Raw genomic sequence first — 17448 nt, forward strand, 5'->3', positions numbered from 1 at the left:
CATCAGACCTGCTTCAAATTCACATCAAGAACTGTGTGTAAAACATCATCAACATAGGAAAGGAATCACAAAAATGCAGTAACCATAAGGTCTGAGAAGGGAAATCGGTGTCAGGTCTCCAGACCATTTTAAAGAGGGGGCAATATTATGAAAAGAGATCTATTTAATTTTTTGCACTAGTTGAGAGAAACTTTTAACACTTGGAAGATCTTGGTTAGTCTTACATGGCACTAGTCAGTATAATTAATCCATACCCATTAACCCTTGTGATGCCAAGTTTTACAGTACTCATCAGAACTGAAGTATTTCTGAGAAGTCCTTTCCTGATGGTTTTGGGTTTAACATCTAAGGAAAGTGTTCTTAACCCTCTGCTGTTATATTAGCTTCAGTTCTTTAGACATTTCTGGCAAAAGTTCCACTATTCTCTATTTAGAAGTCTCAGAGTACGAGTCACCAACTGGAACACAGTTTTATCTTGATCAATGTTTCTGTCTGAAAGGTGGCAGGAAACATTTTCCTCATCTCAGTTTTTAAGGGATCATCCTCTTCCTTGTTGATTATATGGGATGAGAGAGTCAACAATGATATTGTTATATCATTGTATCGGCCGCTGTCTGTAAGGAGTTTGTACATTCTCCCCGTGTCTGCGTGGGTTTCCCCTGGGTGCTCTGGTTTCCTCCCACATTCCAAAGACATACGGGTTAGGAAGTTGTGGGCATGCTATGTTGGCGCCGGAAGCGTGGCAACGCTTGTGGGCTGCCCCCAGAACACTCTACGCAAAAGGTGTATTTCACTGTGTGTTTCGATGTACATGTGACTAATAAAGATATCTGATCTGATCTGATATGCTCAGCTTATTTATGAAACCTGCAATCTGTACTCATTTTACATGGAAAACATATCATTTAAGAGCTATGGGAGTCCAGGAAGAACAGGAAATCTCCAAGTACTTCACCTTCGTCAAGAAATTAGGATAGTTCAGTTTTGGAGCTACACAAAAATAAGTTTCTGAGGTAGGAGAGGTTCACAATTCAGCAGTCTGCTCAGGTTTACTGGAAACAATTTCAGCAAAGCTTTCTTTCCCATGGAAATTTGCCATGAAGATTGCACATGCCTCAGATCTTGAGTTCATGTGAAGAGTTAACATTGTGACTTTGTTGCTTTTAGCCATAAGTTTCTGCCAAATTATTTTGTTTGGTGTAATCCCTCTGAGCATGAATACTACTACTTATATCCCTAGTTACATAACAGTTGGTTCATCAGAAATTCTGAAAAAAATTCTACTCGTCATAGTTTAGTAGATTTTTTTTCTATGTTCAAGTTAATTGTCAACAACTTGCAGCCAATAGCAGCTCTGACATTCATAATGGACCATTAATGATTGGCAGATTGCTTGAAATCCTGACGCAAGTCAGTATTGCCCTGAAGACAAATATGTTATAATTGTTTTCTCTGATTTCTAAAGCATTGTACAAAATGGAAATTTGCAATGATAATTTTGGTAATACAAAACTCAACACAAAAGCTGTGCTTGGTTCTCAGGCCCTTCCATTGGTAATGGTGTTTTCAGTGGGTCAGAGCAAGTGTGGAATTGGTTCTCTAAAATCTCTTCCTCTTAGATTCCCCTTGAAACCTATCTCATTGATCAAAACTTTGTCTTTCCTAATTTCTCATCCTTTTCGTTGGCATTAGTTGCCTTCACTCTGTGAATTGTGTTCTATATTAAAGAAGGCATATCTGTGGTCTTTTGCAGCAGATCAGGAATCTATAACCACTTGCTGGGTTAGCTTCTTTAACTGATGCCGATAGGTTTTGCTTTTAAAATGGAGCTGAACCTTGTGCACTTTCTCTTGTCCTTTGGTGGTTTTCAGCAAACCTCCAATTAGTTCAGCTTGGAATGCAACATCAAGTAAACTAAGTATGTCATTTTGTAAAGTGAAATTAGATCTATTACCGTGTAAGACTGTTCACATTTCAGATAACTATTACAACTACAAAATTAGCCTTGAAGTTAACTTCCATTGAATTCTACCTTGTTTGGAGCCTCTCACTAACCAGAGAAGCACAGATGGATCAAGGATAGCGCAAGCTGGAGGAGGTCCCTTAAGTTCCATTCCACCGCTGCTGTACGTCAGAGACAAGAAAACTGCTTCAAAGTTTTATTCCTATTCAGAAATTATGTTTTTGGCTCACTCCTTCCTCCCTCCGTGGTCTCTGCTTTACATCACTGGATTCACCTCATTTGGGTGGAGTTTAAGACTGGATTCCATCATCATATTCCCATCCTCAGTTCAAAGCTCTTATTTATCCTTCCAACACTTAGTGACCATTGTATTTACTACTTCCATGTTGTAAAGCACTCTGAGACATTATCTGCATGTTAAGTGCTATTTAAGAACATTGTTGTTTCTTGCAGATCTCAGCTGTCCTTTGAGACATATGCACACAGTAGTTCCATGAAAATTGGTATACATCATTATTTGCTCATTTGTAAGAAATCCTAAGGTAAAATTCATGACCATTTTATTAATTCATCCAGTGCCTTTAATGTATAGAACATTCATGGGGATAAGAGAAAGAAAAAGAGGTGGATTAAATGTTGATGACGTAGAATGGGAGCAGGTTTTTAAAGGACATGGAAAGAAAAGTTAGCGAGGGTACCCGAGTGACTTGGGCCTCAAAGATTTTACCGTAACGAAGGAAAGGAAGGTAAGCCAATCAGAGGAATAAACTGTATGTTGGGATATGGCAAGGCTGTGGGTGGTTTAAAGAGTGGAGAAGATTGTGTGGCTGCCAATTCCACTAAAGGACTTAGAGTTAAGGGCATGAAATTAAAATGTAATGTTTTGCATTTTGAAGGGTATTTCTAGAACTGCTTTATAGAGTAAATATTTGCTGCTTCTGTTACTACTACAACTTGCATCTATATGCCCTCTTTAATACAGAACACAATTCACAGAGTGAAGGCAACCAATGCCAACGAAAAGGATGAGAAATCAGGAAAGACAAAGTTTTGATCAATGAGATAGGTTTCAAGGGGAAAGAGATTTTAGGGAATTAATTCCACACTTGCTCTAACCCACTGAAAACACCATTACCAATGGAAGGGCCAAGAAAAAAAAAGAGAATGCAAAAGGAACCAGAGTTAGGGGAATGATTGCAGTGCATGGGGAAAGGATAAGTATTGTACGGTTGGAGGATATAGAAATGGGCTAGACTATGGTGTGATAAATACAGTAGGATTAAAACATTGCATTCTTTATGTTGACATTTTCTTTTACACCATTCATTTATTGGCCGTGGCCAAGATGAGCTTGGTAGGCCTATTTTGCTAGGCTGATTGCAATAAATCAACAAAGATCGCTTTCTACTCCTCTAGGAAATACCTCAAGTTTATGGACAAAAGAAAAGAGGAGGTTTGAGACCAGGCAGCATACGATCGTATGAGGGAGTGTACAAAGGAGGATATTGCCAAAATTAGAGAATTTTAGCTAGGAGGAAAGATTGAATCAGCTTGGATTGTTTTGTTTGAAATGGGGGATGCTGAGAGGACATTAAGTAGAGCAATTCAAAATAATGAGGATGCTTGATGGAGTTTATATGAAGGAACCATTTGCCTTAACATACTTAATTACTTAGCTGTAACGGTGGTGGGGCAGGAATAGATTTGGTGGGATTTGGGGAGAGATGAGGAAAACTTTATTTTCCAGACGTCACCCAGAGCTTGACTGACATCTAGAACCCTGCCTCACTGGATTTTAAAAAGTACTTGGATTTGCACTTGAAGTTCTGTAACCTTCCAAGGGTGAAGACTAAAAGCTGGAAAGTGGGAGGCTGGATTGCTGACTTCCAGCTGTAATGAGTGTGATGGGCCAAATGTTCTCTTTCTGTGCTATAGTTTTGTATGATTCTCTGACATAAGTTTTCAATTGAAACAAGGAATATTTTTCTTTTTTCAGATGTTCAATTCTGGCCAATTGAGTTCACTTTCCTTGCTGGAAACATTTGGTAAACATGATACTTGCCTAGTATCTGCATGTGCCTGGTTCCCATTAAGGGTTATTCAATGGTAACAGAAGTCAGAACCCTGACTGATTTGATCCCTTTCAAGACCCAAGGATTTGTTGGTCCATTATATATTCCAGCAGTGATCAGTTAATTCTACTATTGACCTTGGGACATTTGGGTTTGCACATCTAAGAAAGCAGTCCACACAACAATTGGGTGAGTAACAATTCCACAATGTAAGGCAGATGTTTTCATTCTAAAAATGATTACTAACATACAGGTAGGTGGTGCTGGAATATGTTCAGATTCATATCTTTGACACTAAGACAGATATTCAGCAGGAATTAGGAAAGCACCAACTGAATGAGTCACCTTATGCTTTTTCCAAATCTGGTTGCATTCTTAAATTATTGCAGGATGGATTGTTCCTGTGGAAGAATTCTGTCAAACTAAATTTCAAGTGCTTTACAATGCAGGATTATTACTGTGATTTTTATTTGCAAAAGCATAAGGAATTCTACATTATATCACTAGTGGGTCACTTCATTGAATCTATAAAAAATAAACATTAAAAAGCAACAGGGACTTCAAATCTTAAGGTGCTGCATCAATATGGCAACTGGTTAACTGCTGGTTTAAAAATGAATTATGATTACTTATTTTTCATAAGCCAATGCACAGTGATCATTACATCATCATGCTTATAAACATTTTAAAATTTAAAACACTCTCATACAGAAAAGAATTTTAGGGGTGGCACAGTGCGCAGCTAAAAGAGCTGGTGTGACCTGAGTTCAACCCATACTCCAGTGATGTGTGTGTGTGTGTGTGGAGCTTGCGTGTTCTCCCTGTAACCAAGTGGATTTCCCCTATGCTCCAGTTTCCTTCTACATCCCAAAGATATGCGAGTTGATAGGTAAATTGGCCACTGTACATTGATCTTTGTGTGTAGACGAGTGGAAGAATCTGAGGAGGGTTGATGTGAACATGGGGAAATAAAATGGGAATTGTGTAGAATTAGTGTAAGTGGTTTCTTAATGGTTGGCGTGGCCTGGTTGAGCCAAAGGCCTGTTTCCATACTACATGACTTGGTGATTCTCTATGAGAAACAGCTCTGTGGACTTATTGGGTGGAATGGCCTGTAACTATGTTGCAAAGTCACTATCAGTACCACACCAATGGTGCCTTGTGTGCTGGAAGGGGGAAGAGATGGACGTTGGAGACATGTAGTTTTCCACAGATAGGGAATGAGAAACAGTCGACATTTGCTGTTACAGATAGTAGAAGGGAGTGGAAAATGAAAAGTCAAAACATGGAATAAACACACTGACGTCAATCAGGTGTGCTTTTATTTCTGTATTCCATGTAGTTTGGTTTTTTAAAAAGTTGAGGAATAAGTGGGATTTCATGATTTGAAGGATCTCCTCAGCAGAAACAAAAATGCAAAAGAAGATTGTTTGTTATAACCATCACTTTAACCCAAGACTATACTCCATGCTACCATGAATAAGATACAATCTGGAATAAAATTATATTCTCTACACCTACTAAGTACAGGCTTTAAATGTAACCTTGTACAACCTGCAACAACATCTTATTTCTAAAGCCTCCATGAACAAGCTGACTTGAAATCACGTATGACTGGAACCAGATTCAGCAAGCCAGTAGGTGGCTCACTTAATAAATACAGTAGTAACTGTCGTTTTACAAATTACTGCTCAACATCTGTGAGTCACAGACGTGAATCTGAACAAGCAGCATCACTACCTGGCCTCTTGTACTAGAAATCCATTTGTGGCATTTATTCAGATCAAAACACAGATATTTTTCACTGGATATTTGGAACTGCTATTTGTACTGCTCTGCTTTGCAAACTTGTTGACATAGCAGGTGAGATGCATTTGGGAATTTCTCCATTACGATATTCAACCAACTTCATACCTCATTCAACAAATCATGAAGAGAAAGACTCATACGTTTCAGACATGGGGAAAGCTAGATATATAATTGCTTGGAAGAAAATTGTTGAGGTAAACATTGGATTGAATTTTTGAGATCTTAACAAATGCTTGTGCTAAATTGTTCATACTTACTTACATCAGTCAGGTAGATCATAATGATGTACAACTCTTTGGGTGGGTCCATATGTCTGTTGCATCTCTGGAATCTGATACCTGGAAGTAGGAGCGACTCCACAGCAAGTTCAAGAATGGTTTTAGTTCACAAGTGGAGGGCATATGAAAATGCGAAGCAACTTCTGTATTGATATCTTGCTTCTCGTGTCTTACTGTAGACTTGACTACAAAGTCTAAGTGGTGCAGTACCACGCAAGTGCTACGGAGATGTTTCTTTCAGTGCATTCTGCCCTGCCGGGGTCATGAAAGATTCTATAGCACCGGTTGAAGAGCTGTAGGTCCTCGTCAATGTATTTTCTTATATTTATTCCCTCAACCAATTTCATTACAAAACAGATCATCTATTTATCTCTGAGGCTTGTGGAATCTTGTTGTGCACAACTTGACTGCCAGATTTCCCATATTACAATTGGTGACTTCATTGGCTTTCATTCTTGAGATTGGAATACATAAACTAGCATTATCCTTTCACTTTTAAACTATGTACAGACTTTAACCACATTCAATTGGAACTGATGCGTGTGAAATCTGCATTGTTTTCTCAACAGCACAATTGCAAAGCCCCAATTTTAACAGCATTTCCAACTTCTGGAAATATCAAAATATATACTTGATGAAAAATGAATCTTTACAAACAATGAAAATGAAATCTTTTACTAATAATTTTGGTAAATTAGATTTTTTCCAAGTTTGGGAGTAAGAGTTAAAGGTGTAATATGCCAAGTCTTGCAAGTAACAGAATCAGCAAGAATAATGATGAAAATAACAGAACAAAATTCTTAAGAGCATAAATTTAATCTCTTCTTTTTGAATCTTTAATGTGTCAATACACCTAACTGGATAAAAGAAAATCAGGATTAAGGGATAAAAGTGATATTAATTCTTATTGCAGGAAGTGCATAATTAATTAAGTATGAATTAACATATTGGTTATAATTCTTATAACAGTTAAATCCTTGTAAAGTTATATCTGAGCAACATTACAACATTCAGTGTCGATCTGCAACCAACCTCTAATTAGGTTACAAGTAGAAAGCTTGTTGCTGTCAATATATTTCAAAGTCTGCAGTAAAATCAATGTTTGGTGAACAAGACAAGCTGTTCCATGAACATTATACGCCGTGAGCCATTGAAGACAAACTCTCAATTACATCCCAGGATTTATTCTGAAGCCGCAAAAACATTTTTAAACAATAGGCAACATCCAACCTTTGAGATAGATTTTAATTACAAATTCTAATTTAGTTTACATTTGTTGCTGTTATAAAAATCAAAACTTTAATAAGCTGTTGATTAACAACATGTTATGCAGTCAATAATCCATTATGACTAAATGGACTGTAAATCTACACTCCTGTAGCTGCTTAAAAATCGTTCATGATTTTTCTCTAACTACTTAATAAAAGCAAGAAGTTTACAGATAATGTTTTCTAATTGTAGCCTATTAGTGAGGTTTTCTACTGCGTTATCACCGACTCCAACTTCTTACTTTGAAGCATATGTTCATTGTGTGTTAATTCAACCACTATGCAAATTTCAAATATATTTGGATTGATTTTGTAAATGTGGGCGATGCTCCCTGCTGGTAACATGCATTTGTGAAATTGGTACCTTTGCATGTTATACCATGACTCACATAAATCCAGACAGAATACTAGCAGAATTACAATGACTAATACAAGTCGAACATCTGATTTTTTTTTGTACAGGCTATTCTCACCTTTTCTGTGTACAGAAGTGTACAATGTTGCAAACATTTAGTACTCATCTGTAGTTCTTTTCTCCATGGGCTGAGTTGAATTTTATTCTCTTGCTCAGTTCCCATACCTTTTTAATTTCTCTGTTTTTCTCAGCAACTTTAAATGGGTTTTTGAACCGTCTTTCAAACAATGGTTTGTGGCAGAAAACTCTGGGTGAATTTTAACCCTGGTGAACAGGTGATCTTGGGTGGAATTGATTATATGGTGGGGTGGGAATTTAAATGCACCATGTTACAGGACATTGGAGGCCCATAAGCTCCTGAACAACATTTCCTTCAGCTTCACTCACCTTATCCAAATCAAAGGAGTAGCTATGGGAACTTGCAGGGGCTTATGCTGTCTTCTTGTGGGATGCATGGAACAGTCCTTCTTTCAGCCCTACACAGGCCCAGTCCTTCATCTTTTTCCAGTACATTGATGACCGTTGGTACTGATAGCTGCGTTCATACAGAATGTGAACATTTCTTTACATTGGCTGCCAATTTTCACGCTGTTCTCACCTTCATGCAATCCGTCTCCAACTCTGCCCTTTCTCAATCACTCAGTCCCTGTCTCATGGAATGGGTTAGTGACAACGATCCATTACAAGCCTGGAACTATCTTGACTAAACTTCCTCCCACCTTGACCATTGCAAGAACTCCATTTCATTCTCCCAGTTCCTTCATCTCCATTGCTTCTGCTCCACTGACAAGATTCTCCACAAAGGTGCCTCTGAGATGCCTACCTTTATCCTTAACCGTACCTCTCTGTTTACATAGTTGACAGAGCCCTTGACTATGTCTCATCTATTTCTCACCCAGCAACAGCAAAGATGGAGTTCCCATCCCACCGCCCTCCTGCATTCAACAAATCACCCCTTCCCAGCACTTCCAACAAAATTTCACCAGACTCGTCTTCCCCTTTCAGCATTTGGCAACTCCCTGCTCTCCTCTTCCATCTCCACCAACTATTCTTCCTCAAAGCACTTACCCATGCAACGCCTTCCCACTTACTTTATCTATTCCCACCATCCCAGGGCCCAAACAATCCTTTCAGTGACTGCTTTGTGGAGAACTTTCATCCAGCCTTTAGGACTGATGCTAAGCTTCCAATTGCCTGCAACTTTAATCCTCCATTTTACTCTGATGTCTGTTTGTGGCCTCCTGCACCGTTCCAACAAAGTTCAATGTAAGTTTGAGGAACAGCAGCACATCTTGCATCTAGGCATGTTGTATCCTTTGGAACTAAATATTCCCATTCAACAACTTCAGGTAATTCTGTTTGTATCAGAAGCATCTGTAAATAAAAATCAAAAACCTACAGATGCTAGATATCTGAAAGAAAACAAAGTGATGGAAACACTCAGCAGGTCAAGCAATATCTATGGAAAGGGAAACAATTAAGGTTTCATGTCCTTTTCCCCAGTACTGATGAAGGAACCCTTTGTCAGATCAGGGAAAAAGAGAAAAACAAGTTCATTTTCAGGAGGGGATGTGGTGGAGGACAGATGGGTAGATAAGAGGGAATCTCTCTGGCAGGTCAGGTCCAAGTGGGTTAATAGGGGCCGCTATCGGCACATTGTGCTCCTTTTGTAATGTGTTGTAAAGGGCAAGGCTGTGAGACATACCCAGTAGGCTGAACTATACGATTAGGGTAAGAAAATCTGAGTCAAAACGATGGCAGGCAGAAATGGCCAGTTCTGATATTGACAGAAAGAAAGCAATTTACCTAAAGTTAGAGAATTCAGTACCAAGTCCAGAAGGCTGCAACTTGCCTAAGTGGAGGATGAAGTCTTGCTCCTCAAGCTTGCATTGGGCCTCGTTGTAATAGTGCAAGAGACCACAGACAGAAAGGTCAGAGTGGGAGTGGGATGGTGAATTAATGTGGCAGGCAACTGGAAACTCAGTCATGAATCTAAGTGGTCCTCAAAGTGATCACCCAATCTGTGTCTCCAGCATAGAGGAGACCACATTGTGAACACTGAATGCAGAACACTCAACTGGAAGAAGTTTTGACACAAAGTTATCCATTTATAATATTAACTCAGTTTCTCTCTCTCCATAGACCCTCTTTGATCACCTTCTGATTTCAGTTCTCTGCAACAACTCCGACCTGCGTCTCACGGTTTTTGCATGTCCTTTTGTTTGTCCTCTCCTTATCCAAATATCCTCAACAAACTACCAACCAGGCAGCTTCCTAAACAGTGCATTAAGCTGCCAGCCCTGGCCTCACCCTGCCAAAAATATTCCCCTCGTTTTATCCATCCCTGTCCCACCATCTCTGCAATTTAAAACTAACTTATTTTCTCACTTATTCAGTTCTGGTGAAGAATCTTCAGTTTTTATTTCCATAGATGTTGGTGATCTGCTGAATGTACCCAGCATTTTCTCTCCATCGCATATCCTGAAAACATCAGGTTGGGTATGAAGAAAACCCTTTTGGCTGATAAATTCAATATGTTAATTGCTCATTAACAGCAACATTAGCAGGAACTCGGGACTGGTTTTCCAAATTTGCAGTGAAACCGTGGCAACAGCGGAGTGGCAGTGAATGGTGTCTGATGAACCAACAGGCAAATCTGCCAATTAATCATGTTGCCTCACAGACACTTTCTTGAGTGAATGTAACAGAACTTCTCCACAGGTGTTATGCAGAGATGGTGCAGCAAACTTCAGAGAAAGTTTTGTTGGAATTGAACTAATTTATGCAAACCTTGCTGTTCAATTTCAAAAGTTCCCATGTGTCCACTTGTTTGGTGCACTTGGCAGCTCTCTCCGACTGCAGCATTGATTGTTAATTGTCCTGCAATATTGTGGGACCTAATGATGCCGTAAGTCAGGGTGTGGCCAACAATGGGGCGTGTCTGGTCACTGCATGCCTACGGTGGGTGACGTCTGTGGGAAGCCAACCAGAGGTTTAACCCAAGTCCCCATTGGTGGCAAAGTAGCTACAATTGTCAGTCTTGGAGGAGAAGCCATTAATCATCTGTCTAATCTGTTTGTAGGTAGGAGATACCACTCATTTCCAGCAGAGCCTTGGAAGGATTCTGAGGCAAGATATTGAGGGAGGTGGTCACTTTGTTAACTCCCAATGAAGTGCTACCACCAGTTCTGGAATGGAGTGGGTCTTGTTGGAGCTGGCTACAACTATACTATCCTCCCTGATGCTATACCCTGAGCCTCCTTGGAGACGTCAAGAAAATGCCTTGACATTGTGTGTGGTGGTTTGCCCTGATGCAAAGTGCACCCATCTCATGGCTACACCCCGCCTCGTGGCATCAATTGGCTAAAATTCAATCCTCTGATTCCATCTCCTCTCTGTAAAGTTAGTTTTTTTGTATCATTCAGCTGGAAGAGTGTGAAAAATAATAATAAAAAAGTTACAATCTTTTAGAAAACATCATGGTTGTGTGTTCTAAAAATGAAAACCATCCATGAAGCTGTCATTTACAAATGCTGGAAGGATGCACAGATTCATCAATGAACAAAAAAACCTTTCAATAACCTTTATTAGAATACTTTTAAGCAAAAGGTAATAGCAATTTATTTAAACATTAATCACTTGTTGGAAATGTTTCAGAAATAACCTAGAGTTTGATCTTACTCAAAACATGATAAATGTTGTACATATAAAATGTTTCCTTACAAAAAAATTAACAACATTTAAAAAAATAATAGGAAGAAATAGGTATTGAAATTGTGAACAGTTTTAAATCAGATTGTCGTTGTACTTGTCTCATGCATTGGCAGCTGCCCATTTAAAGCCCACTGTGTTTGCCTGTTAGTCCTCCATTCCAATATACTTCAGTCACTTAAATAGATTGTTTGGATCTTACTAAATGAGACCTGTTGTTCCACTTCACTGTAAGTGGACTCCACAGTGATCCCACTCATTTCCAAAGATCACCCTTTCAAAACAAAACTACCATCAGTTCTACACTACCTTCCCAGCCAGCTCTTAATAGACTGCTTTCATCTCTTTATGGGTTTAATTGATGTTAATGCATGCGTTGTCATCCTTCATCAACTTTTTTATTAAAACAAGTCTACGTAACGACACCATTGAGCCTTTTCCTAATACCTTTGTTGTTCTGACTTCTTCCACTATAACCCGAGTCAGATTCCAAATCTATGTACAACTTTATGGATCACATGTAAAGAGCAATTCCCCCACATGCAGCTTCACAGATGCCGAAATCATAAATAGTAACACTTTAGTTATTGTTCTGCCACCTGCAATGGAGTCCATTTCGCTTAAGAAAATTGAGAGCAACATCTCCTTCACTTATTGATTGCACTGAATAGCTGGAAGAGTTTACTGAGGTTCACCTCAGAGTAGCTGCTAGAAGATAGCACATCATCCACGATTCCTTTTAGTCGCTTGAACACAAAACAGTAATCTTCAATTTCACGTACAAAGTGTCTCTTTATGAATTCTGGAAGAAGAAGAACAATATTCAGAAATAAATTTTAGAAACAAAACTGCTGTTTCTCAGTGCTCCAGCTCTGAAGTGTTAATCAACTTGAAAGGTTTTTTATTCCTTATTTTGTTCAATATCCACCCAATTACAAAGAAAACCACATCTCACAATGGTTTGTTACTAAACACTCAATAGAAAAAAAGCCAGTTCAATCAATTTAAACACATTTTATTTTTATTTCTTGTCCCCATTGAAACACAAAGCAAAGAAATATAAACTACATATCAGAAAACCCTATACTTGAACCATTAATCTGTATAAGACAGTTGGCCAGATTCATGTGGCATACTCCATTTTATCCATCCAGGTAATATATGGAGCTGAGCAACAGGTATTAGGGACTTGTATCAAGCAAAGGGACTTCAGCTGAGCGTTGGAAAAGGATTTCCCTCCCATTTGGGAGACGAGAAACATTGAGGCTACGAAGTAAATTTTGAAAACTAATGCAACAAAGACCATGAAAGGTTCATATGATGTTAATAATTAGGAAGTCACCAGGAGGAAAGGCAGGAGATTGTTTCTTATTTATCAAAATGGTAACAGAGTTACATAATAAACATCTGAGAAAAGTGACAGAAGTAATAGCCATAATTAGATTTAACGGGAAACACATTCTGGACAAAATGTGACCAAGCCGCAAAAGGAATTAATTATTATGATAATAATGTGGCTACAATGGCCAGAGTTATACTGTATGAAGGTGACCCTCATTTATGAAAAAAGGCTAACTGGCTCAAGCCTAGTAGTCTTTCCTTGTTTCCAGTTACACTGATCTAAAATAGTTTAACTTCCTTTCAAATAAATTTCTGAATTTATACTTGTAAGATTAGCCTTAAACATTTATATGCTTGCATTTTTTTGTCAGAATAAGAGGAGCGAATATTTTAATGTTAAATGCGTGAGCGGTGGAATGCCAATTACAGTACACCCACAATATAAAACAAAAAGTGACAGGCCTATATATTCAATAGTTGCTCTTATACCATTAAACCTTCCCTAAGCTGCAAAAATACAATTTCAACTCTGTAAAAATATTCAATGTAACAGATTTATTTCAATAGCATTAATAGAATATCCTTTGCCCTCTACGTTTCAGTATTTTATACACATACTTGGTTCAGTATAGACCATCACATTTGTTGCTCCAATGAATCTGATAAGAATTAATTAATTTTTTCTCTTGAACAGATAAAACTTATTAGTGGGTTCTCAGTAACAGAATAAAGTTTGATCACAGCCGGTCATTGAGAAAATATAAAATGAAACTGGGTGGAATAACCTCCTTTGCTTTCACCTACCCTTTGATGGGATATTGACTTTTGCCATCAGCCTAGCTAAGTAAGAGAATATTATGTAGTCAAAGACATAAACACTTCAGCTGATGATGAGCAACACTCCTACTTCTATATGTAATAATTTTAATCAAATTGGGAATACATAATGTAAATATTAGTATTTGTGCATTAGAAAGATTTTGATGTCTTTCACAAAGATGTATCCTCTGTTCAATCATTGCATCCAGATCTCACAGCAGAATGGCTTTTTATTTTCATTGAAGTATTAGTGTGGGTTAGTGGTGACGGCAGCTTGTGGGGGCAGGGCGGGGGGAAGGTGTGGAGAAAGGAAATCTTATTCAAAAAGAAATCCCACTTGCCATTATTTGAATTTCCTTAAATACAAAAAAAACTCCACACAAGAAACAGAATTTATATAATGATTAGAAAACTTCTAGACAATGCACTTCACTATATTCCAATTTTAGAGATAAAATTGAAAAATACAGAAAGCCATAAGCAATATTTCAAATTGGGTCTTGTGTACTAACTGCTAAACACTCAAGCTGATTTATAGAGTCATACAGTAATAGATCACGGAAACAGGTCCTCAGACCCAACTCGTCCACGCCATTTGCCTGCATTTGACCCACATCCCTCCAAACCTTTTCCTATCCATGTACCTGTCCAAGTATCTTTTAAACATTCAAACACAGTAATTTTTCAGCTGCTGGACAGACTTTGTGCTGTGGTACTGTTCATGGAAACTAAGTCACAGTATTAAAAATGGCAACAGCAAGCAAAAAAGATCAATAGTCTTAATAAATATCTTGATCACAACAGGGTTCTCCTTAACCACAAGGAGGTCCTTTCCAACTATCTGAACTATCTTAGTGGCTATTGTATTTTTTCCAGTATTTTTACTTCTTAGTTGTATTTTTTTGAAAAGTATAATATATGTCAGTTTTAGATTTTTGGTACAATTCACTTCGGCTAAAAGATCTGAAGAAGCAACATTAAAGAAGTATCAGCAGACGTGGAAGAAGCATCAAACTCGAGTTGCCTGACTTCAGCAGGACTGCAAGGAAACTCATGTCACATCAGACCACACAGCAATGAAAGGTTTATCTATCAAGCATGCTATGATCATTACATCACTGGTTTCAGTTCAGCATGATGGACATCCAGGTTATGTTGGTAGAATTCAAGAAATGCATTTAGTTTTGCTCAGTTCTAATCTCTATTTTAAGCAATTTTTAATCTTCTTTAAAACTTCATGAGATAATGGAATCTCATATTATAGGGAAAGCGAGTTCTCCCATCACCTCCCACCCCTCCCCCCATCTTTTCCCTACAATGTTGGAGACCATTTGGCCCAGAGTCTATGTTAGTTTACAGAACAATCTCATTCCCCCTCCTATTTGTTGTAACCTATTCACTCAACAACCCACTGATTCTCTTGCCCTATCTACGCTAGAGGTAATTTACAGTAGCCAATTAACCTACCAACCAGCACACCTTTGGGATGTGGGAGGAAACCAGAGCACCGGGGGAAACCCAAGCAGTCACAACGACGATATGCAAACTCCACACAAACAGTGCCAGAGGCCAGAATTGAACCCAGGTCACTTGACTTGTGAGACAGCTGCAGTACCTTTTCCAGCCACTATGCCACCCCATCATTGAATCAAATCAATTCCTTCCTGTAACATTTTCCTGAATTACTGAAGACACGCTTGGTTCAGACATCCAATTGCCAATGAAGACCACCTGGTTTTGAGTTTCCATTATCAGCGCATGCCATCTTTCAGGTACTCAAACCAGAGATCGTGCTTACCTTTTCATTCCCCCATTCCCCACCTCTTCTGCACAGAAATGCTCAGCCTAGTTCAAGATTTTAAGATTTCTTTATTAGTCACATGTACATTGAAACACACAGTGAAATGCATCTTTTTGTGTAGTGTGTTCTGGGGCAGTCCGCAAGTGTCTCCACGCTTCTGGCACCAATATAGCACGCCCACAACTTCTTAACCCATACATCTTTGGAATGTGGGTGGAAACAGGAGCACCCGGAGGAAACCCACGCAGACATGGGGAGAACGTACAAACTCCTTACAGACAGTGGCCAGAATTGAACCCGGGTCGCTGGCGCTGTAAAGCGTTACGCTAACTGTTGCACTACCGTGCCTGCCAATACCAAGCAACAGAAAATAAACAGGTTGAGTCAGTGCCGGATGTAGTATTTCAGCCTGGGCAGAGATCTGGAGCAATCACTGACAATTCTCCAAATAAAAGGTGAAAAGAAAAATCAATTAATACCCTACCTCTTACTTGCTTTCAGAGAGGAGAAGGCACAATGAGCACTTGATACAGAGATCACTTTTCACTGGAAAATATTTGAAGTAGAGAATGAGAGAGCTAATGGAAGACAGCAGTACAGTGAGAGAAGATTTGCACTCTCCTAGCAAGAAGATGTGATGGGCCATCGCCTCACTGCTACTTCTTTCATTCAGTGGACCACCCTCTGCACAAACCTTTCAGGTGAGATGTTAAACCACAGAACCACCCATTTCTTCAGGTCCCGTGGCACTGCCAGAAGAAGAAGATATCTGCAGACTTTTGTGCCTTGTACATCTCTGACTCAACAACACTCAGGTCCTTGCTGCATACAAATTGGCTCCGGTATTTTTTGTACATCACTGTAATGAATGCATTAAAAAAAATACTGCAATAACAGTACAGTGCTTGGGATGCCTGGAGGTAGTAAAAGGAACTTCAAAAATTCAAGGCCTTTCCCCTACTGGATACAAGTGCCAAGAAATATTAACCACTTTTCAAGGAAAGTCCCAGAGCATTCTTGTAGCATATTCAGATACTAACGAAAGTGAATTGCTTTTTAAATTGTGGAGATATGGAACTGAGAAACCCCACTGAGTTTGTTGGGGTTCCTCAGCAATGACGTCTCACCATGACAATATCACCAGTAATACGTTTAACATTGATCTTCTCAAGCAGCAGTCAAATGAATCACAATTTCAGATACCTTTAAATTTTTTTTTAAGTTCAAACTCTGGAGTTGAGGTCTGAACTGCCAAATACCTCATTCACACTGAAGACTGGGATCAGTACTTGTGCTTCAAAATATCAGGTGCTGGGGGTTCAGTAGGGTCAGCATATATGGCTATTCAATGAACCTGCTTATATACAGTCTTTAGCAATGTGACAAAGCAGGACCTATTTCACTGTGATGGTCAAGATATTTTGCATTGTATGTTTGGACCTGGGCACAAACTGTGAAGAAGAATGGAGGACTGGTTTAATGGTCTGGACAGATGGGCAACAGGGGAAGATAACAGAGAACTGTAAAACGGTACATTTTTGGAAAAAAATTGGCAGAATGAACCATCAGATTCTTGATATTCAAAGACCAGTGATTAAGAAAGATGATGAGATCTTTAAGGCCTGAGAACAGATTGAAAAGATCATTAAAAAGAAAATTAGAATTCTAGATTCTCTATTCAAGTACATTGAATTAAAGTGAACCACTGACAGTTGGTATGTTCTCTGTAACTCTCTGCAACCAATATAGAAAGTACTTTTGAACCAGGGATAGGGTGCACTGAAAATTCATTTACATAATAGGAAAGGGAGATTATCGTTAGTAACAAGGCAAGTGCAAGAACAACAACTTGCATTCATGTAACTCCTCTAATGTAAACAAAATGACAAAGTTCTTCACAGAAGCGTTACCAAACTAAACTTGCCACCAAGGCACATAAGATAAGTTGGACTTGGAGATATACAAGCAGTC

General features: G+C 38.8%; 1 protein-coding gene across 1 annotated transcript in view; it reads right to left on the reverse strand.

The window, feature by feature from the left end:
* Positions 1–11398: 11398 nt before the first annotated feature.
* pola1 (polymerase (DNA directed), alpha 1) overlaps positions 11399–17448 on the reverse strand; it is a 210286-nt gene continuing 204236 nt past the window's right edge. The window contains exon 37 of the mRNA XM_052013854.1: positions 11399–12318. Within this exon, the coding sequence (XP_051869814.1) occupies positions 12164–12318 (155 nt within the window). The 3' untranslated portion in view covers positions 11399–12163. The remainder of the gene's footprint in view (positions 12319–17448) is intronic.

This window comes from Pristis pectinata, chromosome 4 (assembly GCF_009764475.1).
Source record: "Pristis pectinata isolate sPriPec2 chromosome 4, sPriPec2.1.pri, whole genome shotgun sequence".
NCBI lineage: Eukaryota > Metazoa > Chordata > Chondrichthyes > Rhinopristiformes > Pristidae > Pristis > Pristis pectinata.